The sequence below is a fragment of the Zonotrichia leucophrys genome, chromosome 2 (genome assembly GCF_028769735.1).
Source record: "Zonotrichia leucophrys gambelii isolate GWCS_2022_RI chromosome 2, RI_Zleu_2.0, whole genome shotgun sequence".
NCBI classification, from domain to species: domain Eukaryota; kingdom Metazoa; phylum Chordata; class Aves; order Passeriformes; family Passerellidae; genus Zonotrichia; species Zonotrichia leucophrys.
The window spans coordinates 67773749-67800719 of NC_088171.1; the positions used below are offsets into that span (position 1 = coordinate 67773749).

At 41.4% G+C, this 26971-nt stretch overlaps 1 protein-coding gene across 1 annotated transcript; it reads right to left on the reverse strand.

Moving 5' to 3' along the window:
- Window positions 1-591: 591 nt before the first annotated feature.
- LY86 (lymphocyte antigen 86) lies at window positions 592-26913 on the reverse strand. Its single transcript, XM_064703422.1, has 5 exons — window positions 26560-26913; window positions 12809-12895; window positions 11277-11405; window positions 4287-4339; window positions 592-1334 (listed from the first exon to the last, which is right to left on the reverse strand). Exons 1-5 carry the CDS (start codon window positions 26678-26680, stop codon window positions 1239-1241), a joined length of 486 nt encoding a protein of 161 aa, XP_064559492.1. The 5' UTR covers window positions 26681-26913; the 3' UTR covers window positions 592-1238.
- Between the last annotated feature and the right edge of the window lie 58 nt (window positions 26914-26971).

The window sequence follows — 26971 nt, forward strand, 5'->3', positions numbered from 1 at the left end:
TTTGGCTGCTCAGGAATTTGTTTGAGCTGCAGAATGTGGGTGTGTAGGATGGAGGCCATATGTCAGAGCTTCTGGGTGGCCAGATGTGAGCCACAGCTGCCCCAGCTGTACATGCTGAACCTCTCCAACATGAGTAATGCAGTCCAATGCTTGTGACCAGCCTTTGTAAAGTTGTGCTCAGCTCCAGGAGCCTCCTGTGTCCCTGATTCCTGCCTATACCTTTTCAAATCATAACTCAACCCTACTCCATGGCAGGATCCCAAACAGGTCTCTACACTCTCCAAGCCAAGATCCTAATCCCATGTGCTGCCCTGTGCTTGGTTATCTATCTACCCATCAGTTATGTCAGCCACAAAGGCTCCTGGAATGAGATGGTTTGGGCATGTGCTGCACTTGGAATATAATTTGTGTTACTTCTCATGGGGCTTCAAAGCAAGGAACAGTTTTTCCTCTGTGAATATAAAATATGTGTAAATATGACTGATACTTCATATTTAAAATGTGCTCTTTGAACTTGTTTCCCTCATCATCCTTTTCCCCCCTTAAAGTTTGGAGAGATCTGAGAATCATGATAAAAAATGAGAAAAAACAGCCTTTCATTATGAATTTATTAAGAAGCAAGAAGAGCACATAGCCTAAGTACAGAATGATTCACGCATCCATTAAAAGACATTACAGAACAAAAAATTCCAGGTAGACTCCATAAGACTAGAATGATATGAATCCAGTGACATGAAATTGATCACTGGAAAAAAGGCATGTTCATCCTATTTCCTTTTGTTTTGTAGTTATAACAAAAGCTGTGCTAGTGGAATATCCAGACAGGCTCCAGAGAAGATTTAAGATGTTGAGTTCTGTAACTGCATAATATGTGATATATGTGAAAGTCATCTTCTAGCCTGTGTTAGAAATGGATACCTCCATAACTTACTGCAAAAAGTGTTTAGGCTCTCGCCTGTTCTGCCTCATGCTATTTTCATCCTAAGATGAAAGTGTTGGTATTGGATACTTTCTTTTTACAGCTGTATATATTAGAAGAAAAAAGTAGGCTACAGTGTGCGTTTAGAGATAAAATTACCACTAGAGGATCTAGTAACTTCTTGAAAATAGCAAATTTATAAAGGGGAACAGCATGAGAATCACCATGTGAGGATTATTTTCTTCAGAATCATTGTAGCATGCAAGCAGCCTAATTGACTTGAATAGTAGTCTGTAGCTTTCATGAAATCGGTTTGTTGCTAATAATAGTCTAAATAATTTTTCACAGTAAAATCAGCACAAGCGACAATGACGTGATCTTGATTAGTCAGCTTTGCTGAAACAGTGTAGTCTCCCTGTATGAGAAAAATGCAAAGCAAGAGATTAGCCCATCAGTACTATATAACTGCTTAAGTTTCTGACTCCTCTTTTTAGAAACAGGACAATTCTTTTCCCATCAAGTTTCTCCAAAACCTTCCTGCTCCAAATGTTTCATAGGTGGTAAAGGATGTGCCCATATTTTCTGCCAAAATACTCTCCTCAGGGATATCAATGCTGACAGCACAAACTGAAAATTAAACAGTGCAAGGGGAATGAAATATTTTGCTGCATTAAAAAATCTCTTCAAATCTATAAATTACGTAAATCTGTAAATTCTCATGATTCTTATAAGCAAGCACAATATGGCCTGTGCTGTTTAGTAACTGGAAAAAGAGGTGGTCAATTCTCTGGCACTTCTCTTACATGGATCTTGTTGTTCAGTGTTAGTGATATGAATTTTTATAACAGAGTGCACTGGGGGAAGTGTGTGTATAGATGACTCAATCTATAATGAATTCCTATATAATAAAACAAGAAGTAGTCTGATTTCCAATTGTGTAGTTGAAAGGATGAATTCAGGCTTTGGGGGAGAACTCATATCATTACCAAAAAAAAATAAAAAAAAATCTGAGCCTTAAAGAAGCCATGGCTATCTTGTATAGGTCAAGATTGCTCTCTCCAGACACTTGGAGAAGCACTGTACGGGGAGGTGACCAAGGTGGCTTTAGCAGATTTGGAAGAAGAGGTGAACTAGATTTATTCACTGGCATATTGGTATATTGCTGGCTCTGCAGTTATTATTTCTGGATTTTTTTGCTGGAGCACAGGGGAGAGCAAAATGTGGGGTAGGAGAGGTTGGCAGCAGTGACCTCCTCGCTTTGAACCACAGAATGCTCCTGCCCTGTTTAGAGCCTTTCTGGCTGTGGAGTAGGAGGAATGGCTGAAATGAGTCAGGCTTCTTGGCATTTGCCTTTTATAATGGGATTTTTAAAGCAATACCTGGTCTGTGTCCTCATAGAGAGGTTCAAGAGTAAAACCTAAATTTAGAGAGAGGCCCAATGGCAACCTGCTCCTGAGAATAGAGCCTGGTTGTAATTCCTGTGTGGAGTGTGCAAACACCCCTCAGGCTTCTCGGATGAGGCTGTTCTTTGCAATGAGCAGAAGATGATTGCTGTATGGAATAATTCCTTTTTGTGGTGTTGTTTGCCTGATTGATTAATTAACAAAAGAGGCTTCCTATTCCTTTTCTCACAAGTATATTAACTCTCTAAAAGCTTATAGTTTAATTCACGGAAGAGACTTCATAATAACTAATTTCCATTGCTTATTAGTGGTTAGATTTCTTTTTTCTCCTTCAGAATAATTTTTTGCTTGTGGTGAAAAATGTTATTAAAAGAGGCTTGTGATCAGTCTTGGAGTTTCTGGCTCCAGAAACTAGCTGAAAATTCAGCTAATTTGCCCAGAACTGGAGTTTTACTGGTCTGTGTGCATGTTTCTGTGGCTTCTCCTTGGTTTAAAGACCTATTCTTCAGTTTGTCTTGAGGTTTTACTACGAAAGTATGTTAGTAAAGCTGCTCCTGGAGCAGGATGATGATTGATGTGAGCTCAGGCACTCCTGTGTGAGACATTCAAAAGGCAATGCTCAACACAGCCTCTGTGGGTGTAGCCTTTAGGGAAGCAGGTTGGTTAGGGTGGGATAACAGCCTGCATAACGGGGGTCCAGCTCCCTGTGTGAAAGCTTTGGGAAAATGAAGGCCCTGGTTGCTGCTATCACCAAAGGAAGATTGAGACATATGAGATGGTAGCACTTAAGGAGGCTCGATCTTCCCAGAAGCCAGCTATCCTTGTTATCACCTCTGCAGGTCTTGGCAAGCTCAGTTCTTTGGGACTCATGTCTTTGTTCTGTATCCCTGTTCTGATCCTGTTTTCTTTTCCTGCCTGGAGCAATCCAATACTGAGCAGATCCCAGACCTCATCTTTGAGCCTCTGACATATATTTTATGTCTGCTGCTGAAGAATTGAGAGCTCATGCTGTGCTTCTCCAAGTAAATCTAAGGGGTATTTGACTGACCACCTGAACTCTATGCTTTTCTAGTGGTGCCTGTGATCCTTTCTTTGCTACATTCTCAACAAGATGCCTTGATAATCAAAGACTTTGCTTTCTTCCCTTCAATCCAGTCTCTTCGTTGTATGTCTCTAAAAAATCCTTTGTTATGTACTGATCAAATATATCTTCATGCTGCACCCAGTTAAGAGACTGTTGCATTCAGCATTTGAATCTATCTTTTTTTGCAGTGTGATTTGGTTGAGCTTCTAGAAGACTTAGCTGTGTGTGGAGTAAAAAGCATCTGTAATGGATGACCAGGAAATTCAGAGGAGTGTCTAGAGTACTGCCTGTTTTCTTACCTTCCTAAGAAATTATTTTCTTATTTTAAGGCTCCATAAATTCAGAGAAAGTATTCTTGACCTAATAACTTGTACCTTCAGTTGCCACCTAGAAGACCTTGGTCTCTCTGCCTGACACCATGTACGTACAGTGGAACACTTTCAATTGCAATAGTTATCTAAAATGCTTTTATAGCCAGACAGGATGAATGAGCTTCTCCAAATTGTTCAGTTCACTAAGGGCTGAGCAAAATTGCAGCCTTGGTCTCTTGGGAGTCCCCTGGAACTGCTTCTTTTCTTGCTATTTTAAGAGTAAGAGAGGGGGAGCTACTAAAGAACTCTATGGCTGTCTGACTTAATGCTGGTACAGACATCTGCTATCCTGAAAAAAAAATTGTTGCTGGATAGTAGTGCCTCTGTAACTCTTTATAAGCAAAGCAACTTAATTTCATGTTGAAGAGGATTATTCATATAAAACACTATCAGATCCAGTGTGCCAGCTGGGGAAGCCTGGAATGTGCTGGGGTGATTGCTGGTAGTCCTCTGACCATACCTCATCTGGGAAGCCCTTCTGCTTGGGAACACAGCTGCAACCAACTTACCTGAGGGATTTCTTTGATTCCCAGTGTGACTGGCCCCTCATAATGGAGATGCTCTGGAAAGCAACAAAGGTGACGGATGGTTAGACATGCAGCATGGGAAGGAAAAAGTCAGCTGATCATAGATGCTTTTTTGGTAGTGGCGTTTCAGAGCCTCCAGTGACAAGTATTATGGAACTGCAAAATGCTCCATACACAGTCCTGCAACAGCCCCCTTAGGGGAAATATCAGGATATCTACTGCCTTATGGGGAAAGCAAGGCAGAGCTTGGGCTCAACCAGCATCTGCAGCCCATGTGAATGGAAAAGGGGCACATCTTTGCACAACCAGGTGGGAGTACCTATGTCATCACACATCCTGAAAATGAAAGGGGAGGGGGGGACTGCCAGGCTCAAGTCCTTCAGCATGAACTATCAAACACCTGCAACTGCAGCAGTCAAAAAGTACTGTTTTGGTAACTTTTAGAAAAACCGATCTGAGCTGAGTATTTCTGTAGGTGTGTACTCTTGACTGCTTGCTGAACATGACTTTAAAGTAATAAAAGCATGTCTGTCTCTCTGCTGAGGGAGCATTCAGCAAGAAGTTATATGAGGTATTAAAGCCATCACAACCGTGTTGGTGACTGGAATAGAGCCTGGGAGTTCCACCTTCCAATCCTCATCTCCCTAATCGTACGAGGCATGCTTGCTCTTGGCTGTTGAAGAAAGGGCAACTTTGGCATTAATGGAGAGAATTAGCAAGCTGTTCTGCAGTTCCTCCTACTTCTTCATAGCTTACTGGGCCAAACTGTGCAGACTTGACTGAAAATAAAACTTGTAGATGTTTCACTATTTCAGAATTTCTTGCACAACTTGCCCCACACAAGTCATGGAAAAGTCTAAGAACTGTTTAAGGATTCTTTTTTGTAGGTGTCATGAAATATTCCTTACTTTGACAGTGACAGAGGAGTGTTTCATCATGTTTATATGAATATGTGCTGGCATTTTGATGCTTGTCACTTCTAGAGAGTTTTAGTCTAGTCTCACTGTTTCTTGTGAAAGGTTGGATAAAAGATCTTTAGATTGTATGGTCCATCCATCTTGCCATACATGGACTTGGAAAACAGTCCACAAAAGTTTTTCCCACAAATTACATGAAATGTTAGTCTTGTAACAAAATTATATGAAACAATCATGACAATAAGATAAACTAGGAAAAGGAGAAACCTGAGATATCACCAGTGTTCTACACCTTTGCATTAGTGAGAAGTTTGTTTCATGTAATGCCGTGATGATCCTGGGAGGTGGAGAAGGTGCAAAACAACTTAGTGTTGCCCTGAAAAACCTAATCCCAAAACAGAGAACAGAATAAGTACGTCTTGGTTTGTCAATCTCAAACTGATCAGCTATGCTACAGCAATTGTACTGTAGTCATTCCCCTCTGCAACCCTGGCTAATTCGTGTGGACAGCAAGAAGTCTTGTTGTTTTCAGAGAGTCGTCGCCATCACCACTCGCTTCTGTGCACGAAGCCAGAGCCCAGGAGTCTGACACATCTCCACTGCAGTGAGCAGTGACTCAAAAATTTTAAAAATACAGTACAGCCCACCTCTTGGTTCACAGCTTTAATAGACTCTAAATGAGAATTAAAGGCACTGAAGGCTGCATAATGATGAGTGCCTCCCCTGGGAGCTGTGTGTGTCAATGTGATCTAAGACATATTTGGAGCTGCCCCCTCAGGGTGGTGTGGGCCATGCAGTGCTGGGGCTCGTGCTTTGCGTGTCCTTTTGTTCAGCAGAGAGCCTTGCAGGGCTGCCTTTTCTTCAGCCAACTCACAGCCTAGCAAATCTTGGGTGACAGCAGAGGAGGGTGGAGAGGAAACTGGCTGTAAACAATCACCCAAAGCCTTCTGCATGGGGACATGGAAGCTTCTCTTGGATCACGTGGCTTGTTAGGATCTCATCTAGGCTCTCAGAAAGCCATCCAGAATCTAAAAACATAGATGCAGCATTCAGGCTCTGCAAAGCCTGTATTTTAAAATGAAGTAGGTGTCATCAGGCCATAAATTTGCTTCTGAAATTATGGCAATGCTAATCTCTCATCTAGTGTAGGTAGAAGCTATTTTTCCCCACACACTTCACTGTGATAAAGTAACTAGATGAATGTGGTCTCAGGGCTCTGCCTCAGCCCACTCTGAGAAGTTTTCCTTGATTGCTCTGATATGTTGTAGCTATGCCTTTGCTCTGTTATCAAAGAAATCATTGTCATGGGCTGTATTATCTTTTAGGGAGCCTTCAAATGTGGAGCAGCAGGTGCTGCTTGTCCAGTTTGAGGTCTGCATTTACTGCTTTATGCTTCAGTTTTACCCTTATTTAGCTCTTTTTAAACAGTGGTTCAGCTGAATCATATGTAGGTACTGGAGAAAGTCCAGTGAAAGGCCACTGATATAATGAAGGGACTGGAACATCTCTCCAATGAGGAGACTGAAGGAGCTGGAGCTGTTCAGCCTAGAGAACAAAAACATTAGGGGACAGCACATCAATATGTACAAATACCTGAAGTGAGGTTGTAAAAGAGGATGGAGCCAGGCTGTCTCTACTGGTGCCTAGTGGCAGGGCAAAGAGGCGGTGGGCACAAACTAAAACACAGGAGGCTTCTCCTGAACATCAAGAAAGACTTTTTTTTTACTGTGAGGGTGAGTGAGCACTGGCAGAGGTTGCCCAGAGAGGTTGTAGAGCATCCATCCTTAGGTATATCTAAAAGCCTTACCCTGCACATGGTCCTGGGCAACTGGCTGTCAGACGGCCCTGTTTGAAGTATGTGGAACTGAATTAAATGACTTTCCAACCTCAACAATTCTGTGTTCTGTAACCAGTTCTTTAGAAAACTTCTGTAACCTTCCTGGTTTCAATGGGGGGGAGGAAACTATGCTGCTTTGGAAGTATGTTCTAATAGGAAAGCAAGGGCAGCTTTCATTTTCAGCTAGTTGAGACCTGTCAGGAAATATTATGGATTCATAAATCTGCTGAATTTTATCATTGATATTCACTTTGGACCCTGGAAACTTTAGTGGATCAGGCTTTTCAAAGACCATTCAGTGTTCCAGTTGCATGGGGATTTCTACTATAATTCCAGAAGTGTAAACATCCTCCAAGGCTTGAAGGACTGCAGTTTATCACAGCATCCTGATTATACATTTTTTCTCCACATATTCATACATTTTTACATTCCTCCATTAAAAGAGGATGAACACATCTGCTGCAGTAAGTATAACTGTCACAAACACTGAGCCTATCTTATTGAAAGAATTCTATGGTCTTCCTAGAGAAAAGCCCAAATATGGTTGCAAAAAATGCATACACATTTGGAAGAGCATAAACTATGAGTGCGTTTTTTCAATTAAATATTCCCCTTTTTCTTTGTCTGCTGGTAATTTATGGTACCTGTCAAGGATGCTGTCATCAGTGATTTGCTTTCAGCCCTTTTTCTTATAGATTTATCTGAAAGTGATTTCTGTTGAACTGCCTAGAAAATATTTCTATTGTACCACTGAATCAAGGTGATACTACTGTATTTTTGTATCAGCTTTTCACTGTTGTTTCTACCAAAAGGGACTTAGCCCTTTTCATTGCTAGTGAGCATGCTTTTAGTGGTTTCCAGTCTGAAGCAGAGCTTTCAAATGTGTAAGTAAGAACTTCCTGAGGATTACTTCAAATTACGAGTTATCATTTGTCATGAAGATGCCTCTCCTTCCTGACTAAACACCTATAATGAAATTCTCACTCCTCTTTCTCAAATCTTCCCTTCACTGAAAATCTTTATGCGTTCTCACACTCCTATACTATATAAAGGCCCTGTACATCTGCACCCACCTCTTCCTTTTTCTATGTTTTAAATATTTTTAGAACTTCAATGCTCCATGTTGGAGTTCTTCTAGGACACAATCTTGCACCGATGCAACTGACACAAGCTTCTGTGGGTGCTATGGATGTAGGAATGATGTGAATAACTGCCAGCTATAGATGTCTAGTTGAGTGGGAAAAAACATATGTAAATACATGGCCAGGTGAGAAAGATTCACTCTCTTAATGGTGAGGAAAAGGTGAGGTGAAGGGGCTAAGCAAGATGGCATTGTGTGTCAGCCCAAAGACCTAGCTTTGTGGTATAGCTGCTTTCTCAGAAACAGCAACCAACATTCTTAATGTGATAGCCAGTCTTTTAATTCATGTTATGTTCCCTACTTTTATTCACAAGTGCTGTTTTAGAAACTTGCTCACTGTAACACCTGCTGAAAGGGACAATAATGTAAAAGACTGGAGGTCTGAAGCAAGGTGGGGGTTTCTCTGTGGTCTGGGGTGTGTGCTTAAGGAATTGTGCAAGTGCTCTGATGGTGCCTATGTCAGTCGAGCCCAAAAGAAAATTTGCAGAGGAGGTAGCTATCTTTTTGTCAGGTGGCTTTGCTTAAGCCTGCAAGCTGTTGTTGGCACATTGCTTAATATTACCCTGGTAGATCTTCCACTCTGATTTTAGTGATTGCATTGGGAAATGTGTTAAATCTTACGTAACTGTTTTCTTTGGAGGAAATGGGGAATAACCAGCACATTCTACTAAAAAAGAGGAAGGCTTGAGTTCACGTTATGCCACAAAGAGTTTAGCAATTGTGTTGCTATTGTTCCTAAATAGGTAATGGCAAATTTCCTTGCAAACTTTGAGCTAACAACTTCACAACAGACACATAGCTCAAAGAAAAAGATCTTGGAATCCTATTTATGAGCCTGAGTGAGCAGTGCCAGACATGACCTTTGGTTAACAAAAATAGTAAATACTATATGATTATGATGAACATGAAATCTCCAGCTATTTTAAGTCTTTCCAGCACAGAGAGTATTTCTAGTCATGAAAAACCTGTAGCATTTTAGGAGAGCAAATATAAATAAAGAAAAAAGTAAACTTCCCTCAAATAACGAAGACTTAGCCACATCCGGCTCTTAAAACTCTCTTTTTCTTGTAACTTCTGCTCTGCTTTTCCCCACAAGTAAGTGGATCAACAAACCTGTAGAAGGATGATGTTTTGTCTAATTTTGGGAGAGGGAGGGGCAGGCAATTTTTGGCCTCCTTATGAATGGCAAGCAAATTCTGTGTGAAACTACATTTAAACTCAGGTCAGGTCTGGCCAGATGTGGGAAATGTTGCCCATACAAAAGGGAAAAAGGGGCTCTCCATGAAAAGCTTCAGTTGAAAGGGCTCTCTGCTCTCCTGTGTCTTAGTAGTCTGCATACTTGGCCATTCACAAGTTGTCCTTCCTGCACAGGCATTAGGTCAGATTTACAGCTGTGCTAATATGGTAAATTATGCCTGAACTGCCTTAAATTTGTCTTCAGCTCAATTCTCTGTCCTAAAATATGGGGTAGATTCAACTGTCAACTAATTAAGAAATACCCCATTTTCAGTTTGAACCTGAGAAAGTTCACTTCTTTCCCACTGTGACTTAATTACTAAATAAAAACAGCTACTGGATGAGAGGGTGTATATTAAAAAGTGCATGGCAGATGTCTTTGCATTGAAGTAAGAGTACTTCTAAATGAAGATATATAGTATTATTCAAACAACCAACTATGTGTTTATGTCATAATGTACTTCAATTAACAGAAACAATTGCCTGTCAGTTTAAGATTAAGAGACTTGGAAACCCCAGGAGGTTTTGGCTTTCTAGCTTAATGAGTGAATAGCAGTTTGTGCTCAGCTCAGGACTAACTCTACTTCTCCTTAATGTATTCACTGAAGGATGTTATTAAGTACTTCATCAGAATAAGATAGTTTTTCAGTAGGTCTGTGGGTGGGTTTTCTCCTCTTGTGATTCAATACACAATTGAAGAAACTTCTGAATTTAATTTTTTTGTCTATCTGGCTTACATGATTTACATAATTGGTTGCTCATGCAGCATTTCTCTATTATTCTTTGTGATAGTTTTGTGCAGTGTGAAATGTCTTAGTAATTTTCCAGGAACTGTCTTCGCAGTAGTGCTGTGCATGGTCTTTAAACTCATGGCCCTTGCACATGAGTTATTGCAGTGTTATCAGCTTGAAGACGTCAGTGACTCAAGGAAAGCAGAGCTTCTGTAACTAGCTGGTGCTCTGACAATTCAAACTGCTCTGTGGCTCTACTTGATTTTTTATAAAATCAGCCTAAATAGATGATCATGATATGAGGATGATTTAAAAATTAATGGATACATGCCTACTGAAGTCCAGAAGCATGACCACAGCTCTTCTGGACATGGCACAGCTAACTTGGCACTACCTAGCCTGGGTTTGTCAGAAGGGGCCCTGAGGTGCCCCGGTTCGCCTGGGCCCAAAGATGCCTGGGGGGTTTTCTGGGGGCAAGCAATAGCACTCTAAACCAACTAGAGCAAGTCTTTGCCAGCTGGCAGTGTGACTGGCATGAGCTGAATTCATCTGACTGCTGCATAGGCACATGTTGAACTGAAAGATGCAAACCATAGATGGTAGCAAATAGTATCTTGTTCCAAATATCCTTATTCAAGCATATTTCCTCATAAAGTGATTTAAGAATTGCCTTTAAGGACAGGAGGTGTGACTTCCTTAATAGTGAAGAACATATTCAGAATAGTTGTTTATTTGCTCAGCCATTTCTTTTACAGAAGTAGCCTTTATTTTTGTCATACTTCTTGCTCACATGACAAGCACGTGCCTCTAAATAGGGCTTATGAACCTCCCTGCTGGTGCATGGGGGTCACATAACCACAGTTACTTTTAATGGACTTGAAATCTCAGGGGTGTGCAATATTCTGTGATTAAAAGTAAAGCAAACAGGTTGGGGGGAAAAGCAGGCCCTTAAATTAAAATGTCTCTGTCCTACTGCGTTCCTGTCACCATTAACATGCTGGTGAAGTAAACAGAACATTACAATGTATTGGTGCAGTCAACAGCACAGCAGGCACATCCTGCTTGGAGTATTCAGTAGCCATCAAACACTGAGAGCGCCACCTAAATTACCTCCTTTCTTCTTTCCACAGAAAATAAGCTTGGAATGACCCGGCCCGCAAAGCGTCTCGGAGTAGGTTAGGACAGTCCTTCCGTTTACGATCATGTTCAGCTTGATATAGAGCTCCTTGATGCTGTGTCCTATACACAAAGAGAAAGAGAGCTCAGAGAAAGTGTAAGGATTAACTTTATTTTAAAAAGGATTCTATGTTTTCCTCCCTGCTGTTTGAGCCATTAGACATTTTCTCTTCACAGGGGACTCCTGATACATAGAAATCTGTGCTTCAGGAAGAGGTCTCTAGGCCTTCAAGGTATATGACAGGGGACATAATAGCAGTTCTCTTAAGTGTTAAATAAACTAGGCTTATGACCCTTTTCTGACTCTGAGGTCAAGTGGTGTAGCAAGTCTCCTGTCCTTATATCTAAACTTTTCTTGTGTTCTTAGCAGAGGGATCATATCCAATGGGCCCCTGGGAGCAACCTGTGACCTCAAACTGCTGCCTGGGAAAACAGTAACTGGCCTGAGCCCAACCTGTGCCAGGGACCAGCACAGCAGCTTGGCAGTTCTAGGAGGTTGCCTCCTTGTGCTTGGCTTGCTGACGCAGGCAGAGCCAGTGAGGCTACTGGATTTAGATGGAGGTCCTATACTCTGACTTATTTGCAAATGTCTGTAGTGTGATTTTTTTCAGGCTTGTTTACCTTTTCAGCCACCTGAAAACTGATGCTCCCTGGACAAATAGCCCACATATCTGACAGGAAGGGAGACATTTTGCATGCAAGGAAGCATTCCCAGGTGCCAAAAGACACTTGGCACACAAATTTATTTTCAACACCAAGAGCATACAGCTGCTGTTTCATATTTATGCTCTGGTAGTACAGGATCTAGATGAGCTTGGGCTCAGGTCTGCAAGATGTGACCTTCCCATGAAAAAATCACAAAGCAAGCGATGGCTAATATTAAAGCGTGCACCCAGTTTTTACCTTTTATTGCTAATCAGTCAGGTGCTGAAGGGTGTAATTTCAGCTAGTGCAGGTGGCAAACTGATGGTGTGACTGCTGCCTCAGGCCAGCACTTTCCCAGAACACTTCTCTGTACACCCAGGAGGGACAGCGGGGTATCCCCATGTTGTGCTGTGGGAGTCCATTCAGACCCCTGCCTGCAAGGGTCACAGCCTTGGAAGTTTGGTGAGGTAGTGACATAAGAATGTGTGTGAGAGTCAGCAAGACTCTCCCCAGAAGACTTAGCTATGAAGATAATGAGCTCTAGAGCAGCCCCTCCTTGACTCTCCATGTGTACAAATGAAGAGCAGGAGCAGAATAGGGGCTGAAAGCTGATATGACCTCTTTAGGGTGACAGATGTAGTCTGAGGCCAAGCTGATAACAGAACTGACATTTTTTGTAACTCTGCACAGGTTTTGAAATTTCTAACAAATGAAGCCCCTTCATATTTTATAGGAGATTGTAAGCCTTGCTTACTTCTTAATACCATCACTCACACATGAATTACCTGTGTACAGCATGAGAAAATAGCAATACCACTTACTTAGGACCGCTGTACCTCTGATGTTAAAGGTGTGGGTTGCAATATCAGGACAATGGTCAATGCTGAGAGCAAAATCTTGCTGGGGATCTGTTTGAAGACACAAAGTAGTGGGTTACAAGTTGGATGTTTAATGAGATACTTTATTGAGACTGTATGTATAATATATAAAATAATAGAAATGTTATAAAAAATAAATTACATATTTGCTAAAAGTTCTCCAAGAAGTGCTTAGAGCTCCCATACCCTGCATTCAATAGCTACTTGTGTCCTTCCTGCCCCTTCAGTCTGAAATGCACTCAGGTGCTCACCTGTGTGAGGTTAAAATCTACTGTGTGGGAAAATTAACAAAGGTTAAAGAAGGAAAGTTCCCCACAGTAGTGGGTAGCCAATACTTATTCAATGGTGAAATCTCAGCACAACTGCTCTTCCCAGACTCTACACATTGCCTTTCCTTCCTCAGCACTGAGGAGCAATTGGCTATGAAGATGCTTATTAATTAATTTGCTTCACAAGATGGCTTGGTGAAGCTGATTTAGGAAAGTGAATTCTGGAGTGGGATGAAAAGTCCAAAACTGAAAATGAAATTGTGTTAAGTGAGATACTGCAGCACTTTTTTTTCTGGGTCCATCATCCTGTGATATTTCTAAGCCAGAAAATATTCTACATTTCTCGTTTTCTGGGAGACTTGAGCAGAGCTGTGGGGCCAAAGGAAGCCCTTTGAAAGATAATTATAATGAACGTGATTCGTTCCAATTCCTGCAGTATCCCTTTCTCTGCAAAAAGCTCTAAAACTCCTGTAAAAGCATAATTGTTTTTTATACCACTTCCACCTTCTTCCTTGCTAGCCTCCATGAGATCTGATGCTGTGCCTGAAGGCTTGCTGACATGTCACTCTCTGGTGACAGGCAGCAGCAACCACTGACAGCTCAGCTGCCACAACCAATAGAATGTGCAATTGTTTTCCAAAGCTGTGGCAGGAGGGGAAAGATTTGGCCAATTTGGAAAAATACCTTGAGCCTCAAACTTGCTTTAGGCATAGTTTTGTCCCTCATTATGGCTTTCCAGCCAGCCTGTTCATCCAACGTAGTTCTCTGTGGAAAAAAGAGAAGCAGCTGTGGCATGTGCAGAAGCAGCCATAGGCTCCTTGTTTTACTCAGATCTGGTAGTGACAAATATAGACTTGGGAACTGAGTTCTCTTTCTAAGTTATTGTTTCTTGAACTAATCTTCTCACTGAGTTGAAAATAACAGGTTGGGAGAATTTTCCTTTGATGCTGTGGTGAAACTTGAGTCACAAGTGTCCTCTGTGAGGCTGAGCCAGCATCCTCACAGTCTAACCCTGTTTTAGCAGCAGTGCCCCACAGCTATAGCAGCTGGCAATCAGCAAGCCTGTGTGACCAAAACCTGCTTGCTTAGAGGAGATCACAGAATGAATGAAAGTGTTGAGAGGACCTGGAGGGCTCTAACTAAGCCAGGATTTGTGAGCCCACAGACTATCAGTGTGGGCTAACAGCCGAGCCCTTAATTTGGGCAAGTTAAAATGACTGTTCAAAGGAGGGAGATAAAAAGAACTGATATTTCTAAAGCTCTGTGTCCTTGTGCTGGATTTTGTCCTCCACACCACTAAAGCAGTCTCTGCAGTTGCATAATCTGCTTAGGACAAAAAGTTAGTGCCTGCAGTTGTTTTTCAAGTGTGGCCACAGTCAGAGGGTTCTCTTTCCTCTTTTTTTCTTATTCCTGTCAGTTCCAGCTTTGTTTTTGCAGCTTCAGAAGCTGTTGGAATCGGTTAGGAGAGCAGTTTCCTGCTCCAGCTGAAAAGCATGTCAAACTTCTCTTTTCTCCAAGGCCGTTACTCCTGCTTCCCCTCTGGTTTCTACCATCTTTCAAGGCTTGGCTTCCGCATTCCTCTGGACTTCTGCTAGAGCCCCTCTTGTTTCTGTTTTGCGTGTGGTGTGGTGATAAGGTTCAGGAAGCAGCTGCTCAGATTCAGAGCAATTTGGGCATTGATGCCTACAAATAGTGCTGGTTGTCGGGTTACTAAAATTGTTGGGTCTGCAGTTTCAAGAGGGAGTACGGTCAAACATGGCAGTAGAACATACATAATGTCCTTTTCTTTTCAAAGGCTGTACTATAATGAACAAACTAAATTGTCGTGTTAGAGCTAGAATTTGAACTTTTAGTTTAAAATTTCTCAGCACTGAGTGGAAAGGGTATGTTCATGAAACCAAGATTTTTTTGAAAGCTTCTTACAATGACCCTGATCTCAGGGTAATTTTAGTTTAGGATGTCTGTTTATTTCTATGGGTTGAGCTCCTTTGACAGATGATTCATTTCATAGTGCATTGCAGCCATGGATGTCTTTTACTGCACTGCTTGTGATGCAGCATAGATCCTGACATATCCAGGAGGTGCTGTTTGGTCCTCAGAGAGAGTGTGGAAGCACTCACATGAGGAATTCCAGAAAACTTTGTGAATTGGAGCACTTGAATTTTCTGTTGTTATTCTGTTGCTGACAAATGTAAAATTTTCCACTGCTAAAAGAACCCAAATTAATTTTCTGACCATCTCTGTGGAAATTTCTGCTCAGAATTAGCAATCCAATTTTGCAATCTTAGATACTGTGGCATATATGGGTACCTCCTGCTGAAATCAATTGAAAGAATGGCTGTGTTGCTAAAACTATGGTGCCAGGGAGTCTGGATTCCCAAACAAGTAGGGAGAAACGTTGCTACTATAACAAAACTAATTAAACTTCTGGGTTTTAGCTGCATGACGAGTGAAGGAATCTGTAAATTCAGCTGGGCTTTATGCACTAAGGGATTGTGCCATCCCCCTCTTTCCTTAAATCGTGAGGAGTGCCTCCTGTGGCCAAGGCAACTCAAGGCAATTGCCGTTTTTGTTTTTCATCTCAGATGTACGGCTGTGAGTCACTGTGTATCTCCTATGGAGGTTTAATACTTATTCTTCCATGTTTGCTTCAATCTGAAGTGAGCTGGTTAGACTGAAAAAAATACATGTTATGTCTTTCACATGTGCAGAGCAATAACATTTACTGTTAGATCTCTAAACTACGTGGGGCTGCCCTTCAGGCTTCCACTTCCCTGCAACATTTCATGGTGCACAGTACTGTATGTTCCCAGACTTCCCTCCACCTACTCCCTTCAATCTGCTCCGTCTCCCATAATTAAAGCTAGAAACTCTTTAACTGGTTGCAGAATTTTGCTTTTCCAGTTCAGCTTTGATAAATCACCAACACTCACAATGTTGTTGGAAATTTTGCAAACACATTGAGGTTTATCAGTGAAAATCTGCTTACTGAGGGGGAAAAGGGCATTTTTTTTTGTGTATCTAGTGAGAAGGACTTAGGCTGCAACATATTTACAGCTAGCATGAAAAGTGTCTGGAAGCAGAATTTTGACTCAAGTTTCTCTCTAGGCAGGACTTAATTTTGGGCAACTGCTCTGGGAAACGAGAAAGCCTTTGGCTTTGTGAACCGTCCATGCAGTCCAAGATTTCCAGACCTGTTATTTGAACCTGATGCTGTGCCTGAGGCTGAGCTCCCATCTGTATCTAGCACTGAATGTCCAGCTTTCGCTGAAGACTGACTTCTGTAGTACAATCCTGCTTTGTGAGAGGTGAATTTGGGATGTACCTGGCATCTTGCTGCCAATCACCCCTGACATGGCTTAGTGCCAGCTGAGACCATGCATCCCACCACCTATTTCGCCCTTACCCAAGTACCCTGGTGAAGATTTGTTCCTGTATTGATTTGGGATGAGGTTTTCCACATGCACTGGCACCACAGTGCAAGATTTCAGCCTGACTTACTATTCAAGGTGCTCACAGTGATTGGTTTGGCTGGGTTTCTCTTAGGGGACTGAGCAGGTGTGTGTAGTACAGCCTAGAAGCTCAGATGAGTTCCTGAACTCTTCTTTCTAGAGCTTTTCCCCCCTGCTTTTGTTCTTAGTAGAAGGTTCATAGGTAGATTGGCTCAGACATATTTACAGCAGTGTAACCTCAGTGACAAGGACAACAGGTGGGAAGTCCCTTGTGTGCCCTGGTTACTGCAGTTGTGGGGCCAGTGGCTCCTGCCCCTGCTGAACATGGGTGTGCACACAGGCGCAGGGCTGTGAGCTGGGGCTGCCTTTACAGCCTCCTGGGAGGGGATCTCCAGAGCACAGGATGAAGTGGACAGCTGGGAATGATAATGTGCTAACCCACTGTGGCAATGTCCCTCAGAGACTGAGCTGCTACATGACTAACTGGGCATTACAGAAACTGCATGGCCAGATGGGAAGCACCTGTTCTAGGAATTTTGCTGTGCTCGTGCTCAACAGCCTCTGTCTTTTATTCTTCTCTCTCCCTTCCCCCCTCCCCCCCCCCAATTTTTTTTACTGTCCTGTACTGGTTTTCCTCTCTTCTGAATCTGCTCTAAAATCACATTGTTTCCATATGAGCATGAAAATCAGTCGTATGAGTGAATAGCAGCAGCAAGCAGAGGAGCTTTGCTTGTTAACGTCCACATCTGTAAGCCTTGGAGAGGTAAGAAGACCCTCCAAACTGGTTAGCTTTGAGTGTTTCAAAATAATACTTTTAGGAGCAGATAAGGCACAGAATGGAATGAAATAGCACAGCTGCACTTGGCTAGGGTCAGGTAAGGACAAGCTGGTGCTAGAGGAGATGGAAATTAGCACAAGGAAGAAACATTTAGCAATTACCCAATACTCCTTGCCTTCAAAGCTCTTAATAAAATTAAATCATTAGTCTTTACAACATTCAAGGTGATGAAAGGACAGGGAAAGAATGAGGAACTGTTTGGGATTTCAGACTTTATGTATTCGTTCAACAATTTCCCTTTAATGCCTATTTAAATAAATTAACCTGAATGCTCAAGGTTATATTTGACACTGAAATCTACTTATAGGCTACTGAGGAAGAAGCATCAGGTGAATTAGCAGCTCTCTGGTTATGCATCTGCATTTCCCTGAGCACCTTCAGTTTAATGAACTTCCATTTAGGCCTGCCTTCACTGCATGCCACTGCCACCTCCAGATGTGACTGGGAAGGGCAGAGTGACCATCTGTTCAGAGAAGAGCAGAATAAATTGTGAGACTCACACTGGCTGTGTCTACTTTATCATCAGAATACTCCATCCTAAGACATTTGACTTAGCCATGACCAGCTCCAGTCTCCTGCCTAATTCAGATTGGAACTCTGGCCTAGTTCAGTTCAGTCACTCTGGCCTCATTTGCAGAAGTCACTGTATGTTTTATCACCTGAACTCTTCTGGCTTGCTTAGGCAACATAGAGGAGAAGGAATAGAGAATATTAGAGTTTGTGTATGCTTAATGTCCTGGGGTTACAGACTGTGGGAGTTCCCCTTTGCAAACAGTACTATCAACTTGTGGTTTCTGAGGTTGCTTAAACCCAAACCTCCAAAGCTTTTGGAGATGTCCAATGGAGTGAATAACTCTGCTTCCTTTCTGATAAAACCTACATGGCTGTAGAGGGAAGCCTGAAGATTTGGTTTCAGTATAATCTATAAACTAAAAAAGAACAGGACACTAGCAAAAGAAACTTAAAATGTAACTTAAAAAAAAAAGGTTTATACAAGTTAAATAATTTCCAGTCCTCTCCCAAAAATACTGAACACTGGTAATGCATAGAGCATTTATATATTTCTTGGTTAGATTGAGGCACAGGCATTACTGGCTGATGCCTGTGACCTTAGTTTTGCAGCAAGGTGATTTCAGTGTCTTACAAAGTTAGTTTAAATAAAAGACAAAGATTTTGTCTTTTGATATTTCAAATAAAACTCATTGGGAAGTATAAATGATGTCCAAATGTGCAAATATTAAGAGACAGTAACTTAGAAGGCTTCTCCAAATGTCAGGTGGAGAGGAGAGGAAGAGATTTTCTGGCAGCAGGCTGATGTGATGAGGTGGAGGGAAGCCCCTGTGAAGACAGAAGGTGTGAGGGGCTCTCTGCCTGAGCAGGGCCGTGTTTGGGGATGGGAGTGTCACTGGCATGCATCAAGCAGCCTTGTCAAAGACATGCCCTGAGTTTCCCTGCCTTTTCCTGCCTGAACCACCTTTTCTAGGAGCAAGCTTGTTAGATCTGTTGGCTGAGGATTGAGGGGAGGCTTAGTATCTGAAGGCTCTTTCCTCCTCCTTTGCTTTTGCCAGAGGTAGTATTTGGGAAAGGGGAGTTTCTGTGCTTTGTGTGGTATGACAAAGCTTTATCCAAGTCTGTTTAAGAGGACAAAACTGAAAGATGCAGGCTTTGAGAGATAGCACATATAGATCTGTACTTGATAATCCTGGTTTGTCCTAGTTAGCTTGAGAGAGAAAGGCAGGCAGAGCAGGCTTCAACTACAGCAGTGTAACAAGAAAATACTGCATTAATCTGGGCCCAGCAGGGACTGTATTAGAGAGAGAAAGTCTTTGTTCTTCTGTTGGTAAGAAAACACCATGCACTGGATGAATAAAATGCTTACAGTAACTGCCTGTATTCCTAATCAGAGCTGTCTCTTCCCTCTTCAATGTGTTGGCTTTTTAAAAATAATTTTTTCATAGTGCCCTACTTGAGACTGAGATCTCTGGACATCAGTGCTTGTCGGAAGGACTGGGGATTCACAACAGACTTTCAGGGTTGTGTCAGAAATAGAACCAAACTTTGCTGGAAACTGCCCTGCTGTCAGACACATGCCATGCTCTGGGAGAGCAGCTACACCGCTGATTGTACAAAACAGTAATCAGCAGCATATAAATGGGCTACATGTTCCCATTTTCCCGTGATGGGTTTAAATCCACTACAGGAGCATGGCAGGAAGCTACAGTTGGAATGGCATGCTCCCTCTGCTGAGGAAACTAACTGGGTTCCCACCTGCCTGATCACTGCTGGATCATTTGACAGGAGCCATTTATCTTCAGGTGAAGACGAAACTGAAGCACTGAAATAATTTGTAGTAGTTTTCAAAATGCTAGCTTTTGGCAACTAGAAGCTCTCCTGAGTCTAAAAGCAGCATCTGGAACAGAACAAAGGGTTTTGATTTGGTATGTGGTGAATCTGTAAAGGCCATTTGGCATCTTGTCCCTGATGGCTACCGTTTTTCCCTAGTTTTAGGTTGCCTCCTTAAAGTTGGTTCAGTGACACCAACACACAATAATACTAATGTAGTTTTTTCCTTTTGAGGTGTTAATTTTTCTTAGGATACTTTGGATATTTTTCCCAATGGATATTAAATTGCTGTGAGTGTCTGATCTCCTGCCTCTATTTTCTTTGCTAAACTGTAAGAATAATAGCGTCCAGATATATTTTGAGGCCTTGATGATAGCTTTAGATGAGATGATATGCAATGTCAAGAAAGCGTAGCAATGCTTTTATTGCTTAGAGGCTTACAAAGAAACCTTTGCATAGGAGCACTTATCATCAGCTGTGGTTTGTTTTTGCACCTGACTTTAAACAGCCTTTTGATAATTTCTGCTTTATATAATACAGGAGCTAATCTCAAATTTTACCAAATTTTTAAAATGGCTGTGACTCACCTGTTTAGTGTATTAGAGTGCTCCCTCCATAGGCTCAGATTCAGTATCCAATAGCAAATGACAATATTTCCTTGCCCACAGTATTTCTTGACTGTGATGTAATATACCTTTTAGGTATGTCTCTCCTATATTTTTCCAAAGGATAGAACATAATTTTCTATGGCTTGCTTTCTGAACTGTTACCACCCATCCTTACATTTACCTGAGTGACTCAGTGGCTACAGCAACCAAAGACGAGGCAAAAGTGATTAGGTGGAAAACATGCCAACCACTTTATATTTATCAGCTGCAGATAAGCGGGAGAGGCTGTCTGTGCTTAACATAAACAACCCTCTTGCAGTCCATGGTGCAGGACCTTAATTGATTTGGTGAAGAATTTGGCTCTGTGAGGAAACCACTGAGAACTAAATTAGATGGGAGAATTTAAAGCCTGGTGGGAGAAGTTCAGCTCAAGTTAATTCTCTCCACTACTAGTCTCACTGAAAGCATTAATATTGATTTTACTGAAAGATTTAAAGTCTAGGTACTGAATCTAATGTTTTTGCCAGAGTACCTTGGAGGTATGAAATTGTCTCCTGCTCCTCAATGTCATTTACATTTTAAAACTTACTAAGTACTCTCCTCACCTGAACAAAGGGCAAAATGATGTTCAGAATCACCTCAAGAGTTCACATAGAAAAAAGAAAGTTTAAATCCTCTAATGAGATGTGGAGGATGAAATAGATGGGATAGTTTTAAGTCATGGAGGGACAAAAATTTTAAAAAAAGATTTGCATGCACACTCATAACTATGCTACCTTGATTCTGATGATAGTTTCAGTTTGTTAGGATCTGGTGCCAGAAATATACATGTACACATCTGGTCTTCCCCTTGGAATAAGTAAGTTATACCAGATGAATTCAACAGCAAAGCTATGACAGTAAGATGGCTTGGACAGAGTAAACACACAAAAAATTGTTTTCAAGTGGAATTCTTAAGTTCTTTGATTGTTTGCCCATTAGCAATCTATGCAACAAAAAATCAGAGGGGAGTTGGTGTCGTGTGGCTTTAAATAATTTAGAAGCAGAAGCAATTGCTGGAGACTGTTTGAGGGAAATAAATAAATAAGTCCAAGAGAAGCATCTGGCTCAATCTGTCTGCCAAAAATCCAAAGAATAATGGAAAAAAAACCTCTTTTTACCAAGTGTCTGGAAGAATTTTTGCCCTGAAGCGGCATGAGTGAGAACTTTTTGCAGACCTTTCTTTCCCAGCTGAAGCTATCAGATTACTTACATCCTTTAAGTAAAGAATATTAGTGTGTGGTCAAGGAGGGAAAAGGAATAGTTAGACTGGTTGACATAGAGAACAGAAGGTGATATGCTGTAAAATTAACACCAATTTAACAGTACTGTTTACAAGCTGGTATTGCTGAATGAGCAGGTGTATTTTTAAAAATACATCTGATGTTACAGTTGTATTTTTAAAAAAGGAACAAGTGAAATTTAAGAAAAATAGTATCTTTGATCTCTCAGTATGAAGGAGAAAGTATAATGAGTGTGTGAGGGGGACCCTAGTAAGCCTGAAACTCTTCAGAAAGGACTGACAAATCATCAGGAAATTGTGAGCTAATTGGTCTCTGCCTCCACTTGTTTTATTTTAAGCACTGAAAAGTTCCCTCAGTACAGAGTTTAACAGGAGCATGTCTGTAATGCTCTGTCTGACCAGAGTGGGTTCTACACCCTGTTGAGTTCAAGGGGCCATTTTGACAGAGGTCCAAATCTGAGCTCACACATTTAAAGAAAAGCCAAAAAAATGAGAGTTCCTCTATCTACGAATGCAATTTAATGCAAGTGTGTACTGAAATGGGCAGTGCTACTCTCTCCTGTTGTGCCACTGGAGGCCAGGAAAAAGGTTTATAGAAATGACACTGCTTCAAGTGTGACATAGAACTGTGCAAGCAAACATGGAGCTCATTGGACATAAGTTCAGCATGACCTTCCTCTGTTTTGGAAGAGGCATTGTCATGTAAAAAATAATTTCCTAGATGACCAGCTAGCCCTGGCACTTTGTGTAGTAGAAGACATGAATTATAGCAAACGTTTACCCATATCTCTATATATGCTTTATTATTTTAAAATTTGTAGATATACAGATATAAAACTTATGAAGAGTGCAGCCAATTTCATATTTAATTCAGGAGGTTGAAATGAGTACTGATTGTTTGCTCCTTCTCCTGAAACTTTAATGGCTCTTAACCTTCCTTCAGATGAAAAACAGAAGAAAAAGAAAACAAAATCAGATATAAACTGGGAAAAAATGTTTGTCTATATTTAAAAATCTCATGTGGTCTAAGCAATCTTTTATAGAGTGTAGGGAATATTTCTAAAGATGTCATCTTTGAATACTACTGCTTTGGCTCTTCTGAAGAGCTCCCTGAAATTCCCTGTTATTTATTCCTGTGCACAGAAAACAGAGTCCTTAATGGTTGATAGTGTCCATACTCTTTTTTAGAACCTTCTGTCTTATCAGTGTTTGTTTCTGCACCGTAAAGAAACCTACAGTTTTAGGCAGTGAGCAGCTCTAAGGGCTCCCAGGTCCTTATCTAAATAATTTAAATAAATAATCAGCAAGTTTGCTGATCGAAACAAAAGCAGGCATTCTGAAGCACTAAAGTGTTAATACAGGCCCACCTAACATTTCAAGAAAGAGCTGTAAAAATAGTTGGAAAATATTTTTTGTGTGTCTGCAGGAGCAATCACCTGCTTTCCCTTATGAAGGGGGTCCCATTTGAACATCACATACTAAGAATGTTTTCATGGCTAATTAAGACAATTAGGCTTTACATGAATGATCTAGAAGCAGGTGCTGGTAGACGTGTTAGGGAGTTATGTTCTGTTGTCTCTGACTGCATTGCACTTTGCACTTCCAAGTGGATGCCTATTACTCAAATAACACTGGAATCTGCCTAGGGCACTTTGTTATCATTGCCTACCTGCCCTTCCCTTCCCAGACAATTCCCTTTTATAATGTAGCTAGAAAGATCAAAAGCATTATTACAGTAAAATTAAAAGGGGTAGAAATTGGCCATTTATGTAGCAGGTTCTTTTCATGTCTGTGCATAGACTTGCCAATTACTGTTCTCTTTTTTCAGTCAGAGATGTTAACCTGTGCTGCTTTTATCTCAGGATCTCTGCCCAGGTTTCTAAAGGGATTTGTGGTCATTTGAAATCTTCCTTCATTTTTGTCACTTGTTCCTGGGAGGAAGAGTGGTCCTAATAGGAAATGTCTTGCTATTTATAGGCTGTCTCGGTGTTATGTCTCCTGTGGTTACACAGAAGAGGCAGCACACTGTCTATTTACTCTACTTTTAGACCACCTGCCTCTCAGCTTGATTTTCTTACCATGGACTTGTTGCTGAGATTTTTTGTCTGATTTCTTTTTTACAGTTGCATTATACCGATCACTAGGATCTTATCCAGCCCCTTCTTTTGATGCATGACTTGGAGTCCTGGTTACAGAACATTTGGTCTGATGTGGCTGAGTGGGAATGGGGATGCTTTCTAAAGGATCCAGAGCATGGGCTGAGGCTGAGGGCCTGATGCATGCCTGTATCTTACATGCTATAGGACCAAAATGCAGCTAGAACAATTGCTTGTGACCAACAATTGCAACTTACTCCTCGGTACACGAGATGGCTTCCCTTTCTCAATTATCCATCTAAATTTCTCTGTTGCATTAATCACAGTTATATTAGCCCATATTTTTGAATTTAGTCAGATTTTTCCTGCATTATAGGAGAGGATCTGATAAACAGGAAAGCAAACATGGGTACTTGGCTCCTCTTTAAATGCTCAAACTGAATTCTAATAATTTCTTGAGAGAGGACATTAAGCTCTAGAAACAAGTTGTGAAGTACTTGATAAAAAAAATCTTTTAACATCTTTATATTTTACTTGATTCAATCCTAATTCCCTGATAGCAACCTTGAGTCTATAGTAACAACATTAGAGGTGAAATCCTCACCCTCTTGAAGCCAATAGGCAATCCTTTACCTAAGATTTTGTACTTATTACTTCACTGTGGCTCCTGTTATCCTCCAAATGGCACATCCTCTGATACCTTCACTGGAGCAGGAAATACCAAAGGGATTTCTCAGACTGGAGGGACATATGGGGCAGTATTCCTCTGAAATACCTAAAGAGTGTGGGAAGTTGCCTAATATCAACTCTGTGGTTGCTGCCATTACAAATTTGTAATGGGAAGGTTGGATGGGAAAGGGTCTTGTCAAACACTGACAAGTCTGTGTCCTCCTGGGTGAGAACAATTGGCAGGACACATGGAAAATGGAGTTATGTTCTGCCCATCTAGTCATGGCTTACAGTGAAATAAGGTAGGGAGAAAGCTCCCCTTCTCCTGAAAGGGTGATCAGCACCTTGTGCGCCACTGTCAGCTTGCCAGTGAGCTCAGTAAGGACAGGGTCTTCTCTGAAGCAGATGTGGACTACTGTACTTGCATTGATCCTCCTGACCTGTGGATTGTGGGGCTTGACCCCAAGCTCCTTAAATTCTTCTCCTTTATGCAAACTGCTGGATTATGAACTGCATCAGCAGCAATGCAGATGGTGTATCCTGGGCTGATGCTACACATATGATAGCCTCTGGAAAAATGCAAGGCAGGACATTGTGATGGCAGTTGTGAGTTGCCTCAACTTTAATCTGACAGAGCAGTAAGGGAGAATAGAACCTGACTTCAAACAAGGAATCTTATTTAATTCTTGCATTGTTACCACATCTATGTAATCTTTTCATCTCCCATAGCTCTGCCCAGAAGAACAGAAGACCACTCTAAGTGGTGGGACCTGACCTTATAATCTCTGGCTCGTGCTTCTCTAGCTGTGAATTCTCCCTGAATGAATGTACCTCTTATCTTTCTGTTCATGGCAAACCAAAGGAAGTGACAAACAAATGACTCTAAACAAATGCATATTGTTAGCCAGGCCAGTGATATACACAGTAAGAAGCAACATTTAACTGGCACATGCCAGCAGACAAATTCATCATACTTTGAATTCACTCAGAGTGTAGCCTGTGCCTCTGTGTCAAGGCATCTCATGCTGACTGAGACCTGTTGAGGGAACAGAACTCTCTTATGCAATACATTTTTACTAAAATGAAGGCAACACCAAAGTCTGTATTCAATATCTAATTAAATATTTTCTTAATGCTTTACACCCATTTATAGAACGTGAAGCCTGACTTTAGTCCCCTGGGAGCAGGCCAGTAAAGAATAGCATTACAAATATTTATTTACTTCTCTTGTCCCTCACTGGCTTTATTTTAATGGGTGTGCAAAAACGCATGAAAGCTACAGGAGAGGAAAAGCCCCCGGGAAAACCCTTTGTAACTGGATGAATTGGAAAAACAAACTCTAGGGTGCTCATTTGCCATGAATCGCTTTTCAAATCACGTGCGGAAAATGAATGAGGCGTCTGTGAATCTAATTCCCTTTGTCCCAGTTGTAAAGCAGATCCGCACAATAGGCGAGGCACACGGCCAGCAAAGCAAGAGGTGGAAAGCAGGCACCATTCAGTGAATTCATTTTCAGTCAATTCCAGTGTCGCTTGCTCCTTTTCTTCTCTACAGATTTAAAGAACAAACAAAACCCTGTGATCCCTGGGAAATGCCTCTGGTAAGGGCCACTGCTGAAGTCTCACTAAGCACAGTGGCAATGGCAGAGAACATGAATCCTTCCCACTGTCACACTGGGTCCCTTGTCATTCCTAGTGGGAGGACAGAAAGCACATCACCACATTTCCATCGCACATTAGGAAAGCAGCAAATCAGTGCATTGAAGAGCCTGTTTCATCCCAAGGGTAAAAAAGTTAAAGACCTATGGTCTTCCTAAATTTTTTTTAACCTAACTTCAAGATAAAGATCTTAGTAATCTCTTTCATGCTAAACTGGGTTTTTCACAGCGGTTTATTATTCTGAATTAAGTTACATTATTTCCTCTTTATTATCTTATAAATACAGTTAGGTTTGTGTGTGTGTGAACCAAAACCAGCTGTACTTGAAACATGAAAAATATTTTAGATGTGAAACCCAGTGGAAGTTTGGGAGTGTAACCCTTCCATTCACTGCCTGGCTTTATAAGCATCTCTCACTGCGTATAAGAACAACTCTGCTGAGCAGCTGAAAGGAAAATGGAAATGTAAAAAAATCTCACCGCAGCTTTTGTAATATATTTCCAGGTTGTCCTCTTTGCAGACTGTGTGCGTAGGCCATTGTGTGCTGGCATTGATGTAAAGCAGGACTAAGATGAAAAGAAGAGCATTTGATGTCTTCATGGTGGGTGGTGGTAGTTTGCAGGATCGCTTCTGCCTCTTGCTAACACTCCGGAGGGAGGTGTTCCTTCCTTTCTCCAAGGGACACAGGACTTACAACATTCGTGCCTGCAAAAGGGTTAAGCGAGCCAGTGCAGCCTCAGCTTCCCACAATGCGCTATAAACAAGAGGCTAATCAGAATTGGAGGGTGTTATTTCCGTGTACTTCAACTTCTGCTTTCTGCTTGGTATTCAACTAATGACAAATGAGCTAATCACACCTACTCACTGCCCAGCATAGTCCTGCCTTGGTGC

Bases quoted from the DNA above. Each gene is read 5' to 3' on its own strand.
- LY86 (XM_064703422.1), bottom strand. From the start codon at position 26,680: ATGAAGACATCAAATGCTCTTCTTTTCATCTTAGTCCTGCTTTACATC. The intron at 12,896-26,559 runs GTGAGATTTTTT...GTCTTCAAACAG, and splicing joins AATATATTACAAAAGCTGCG to ATCCCCAGCAAGATTTTGCT. The intron at 11,406-12,808 runs GTAAGTGGTATT...CTTTGTGTATAG, and splicing joins CAGAGGTACAGCGGTCCTAA to GACACAGCATCAAGGAGCTC.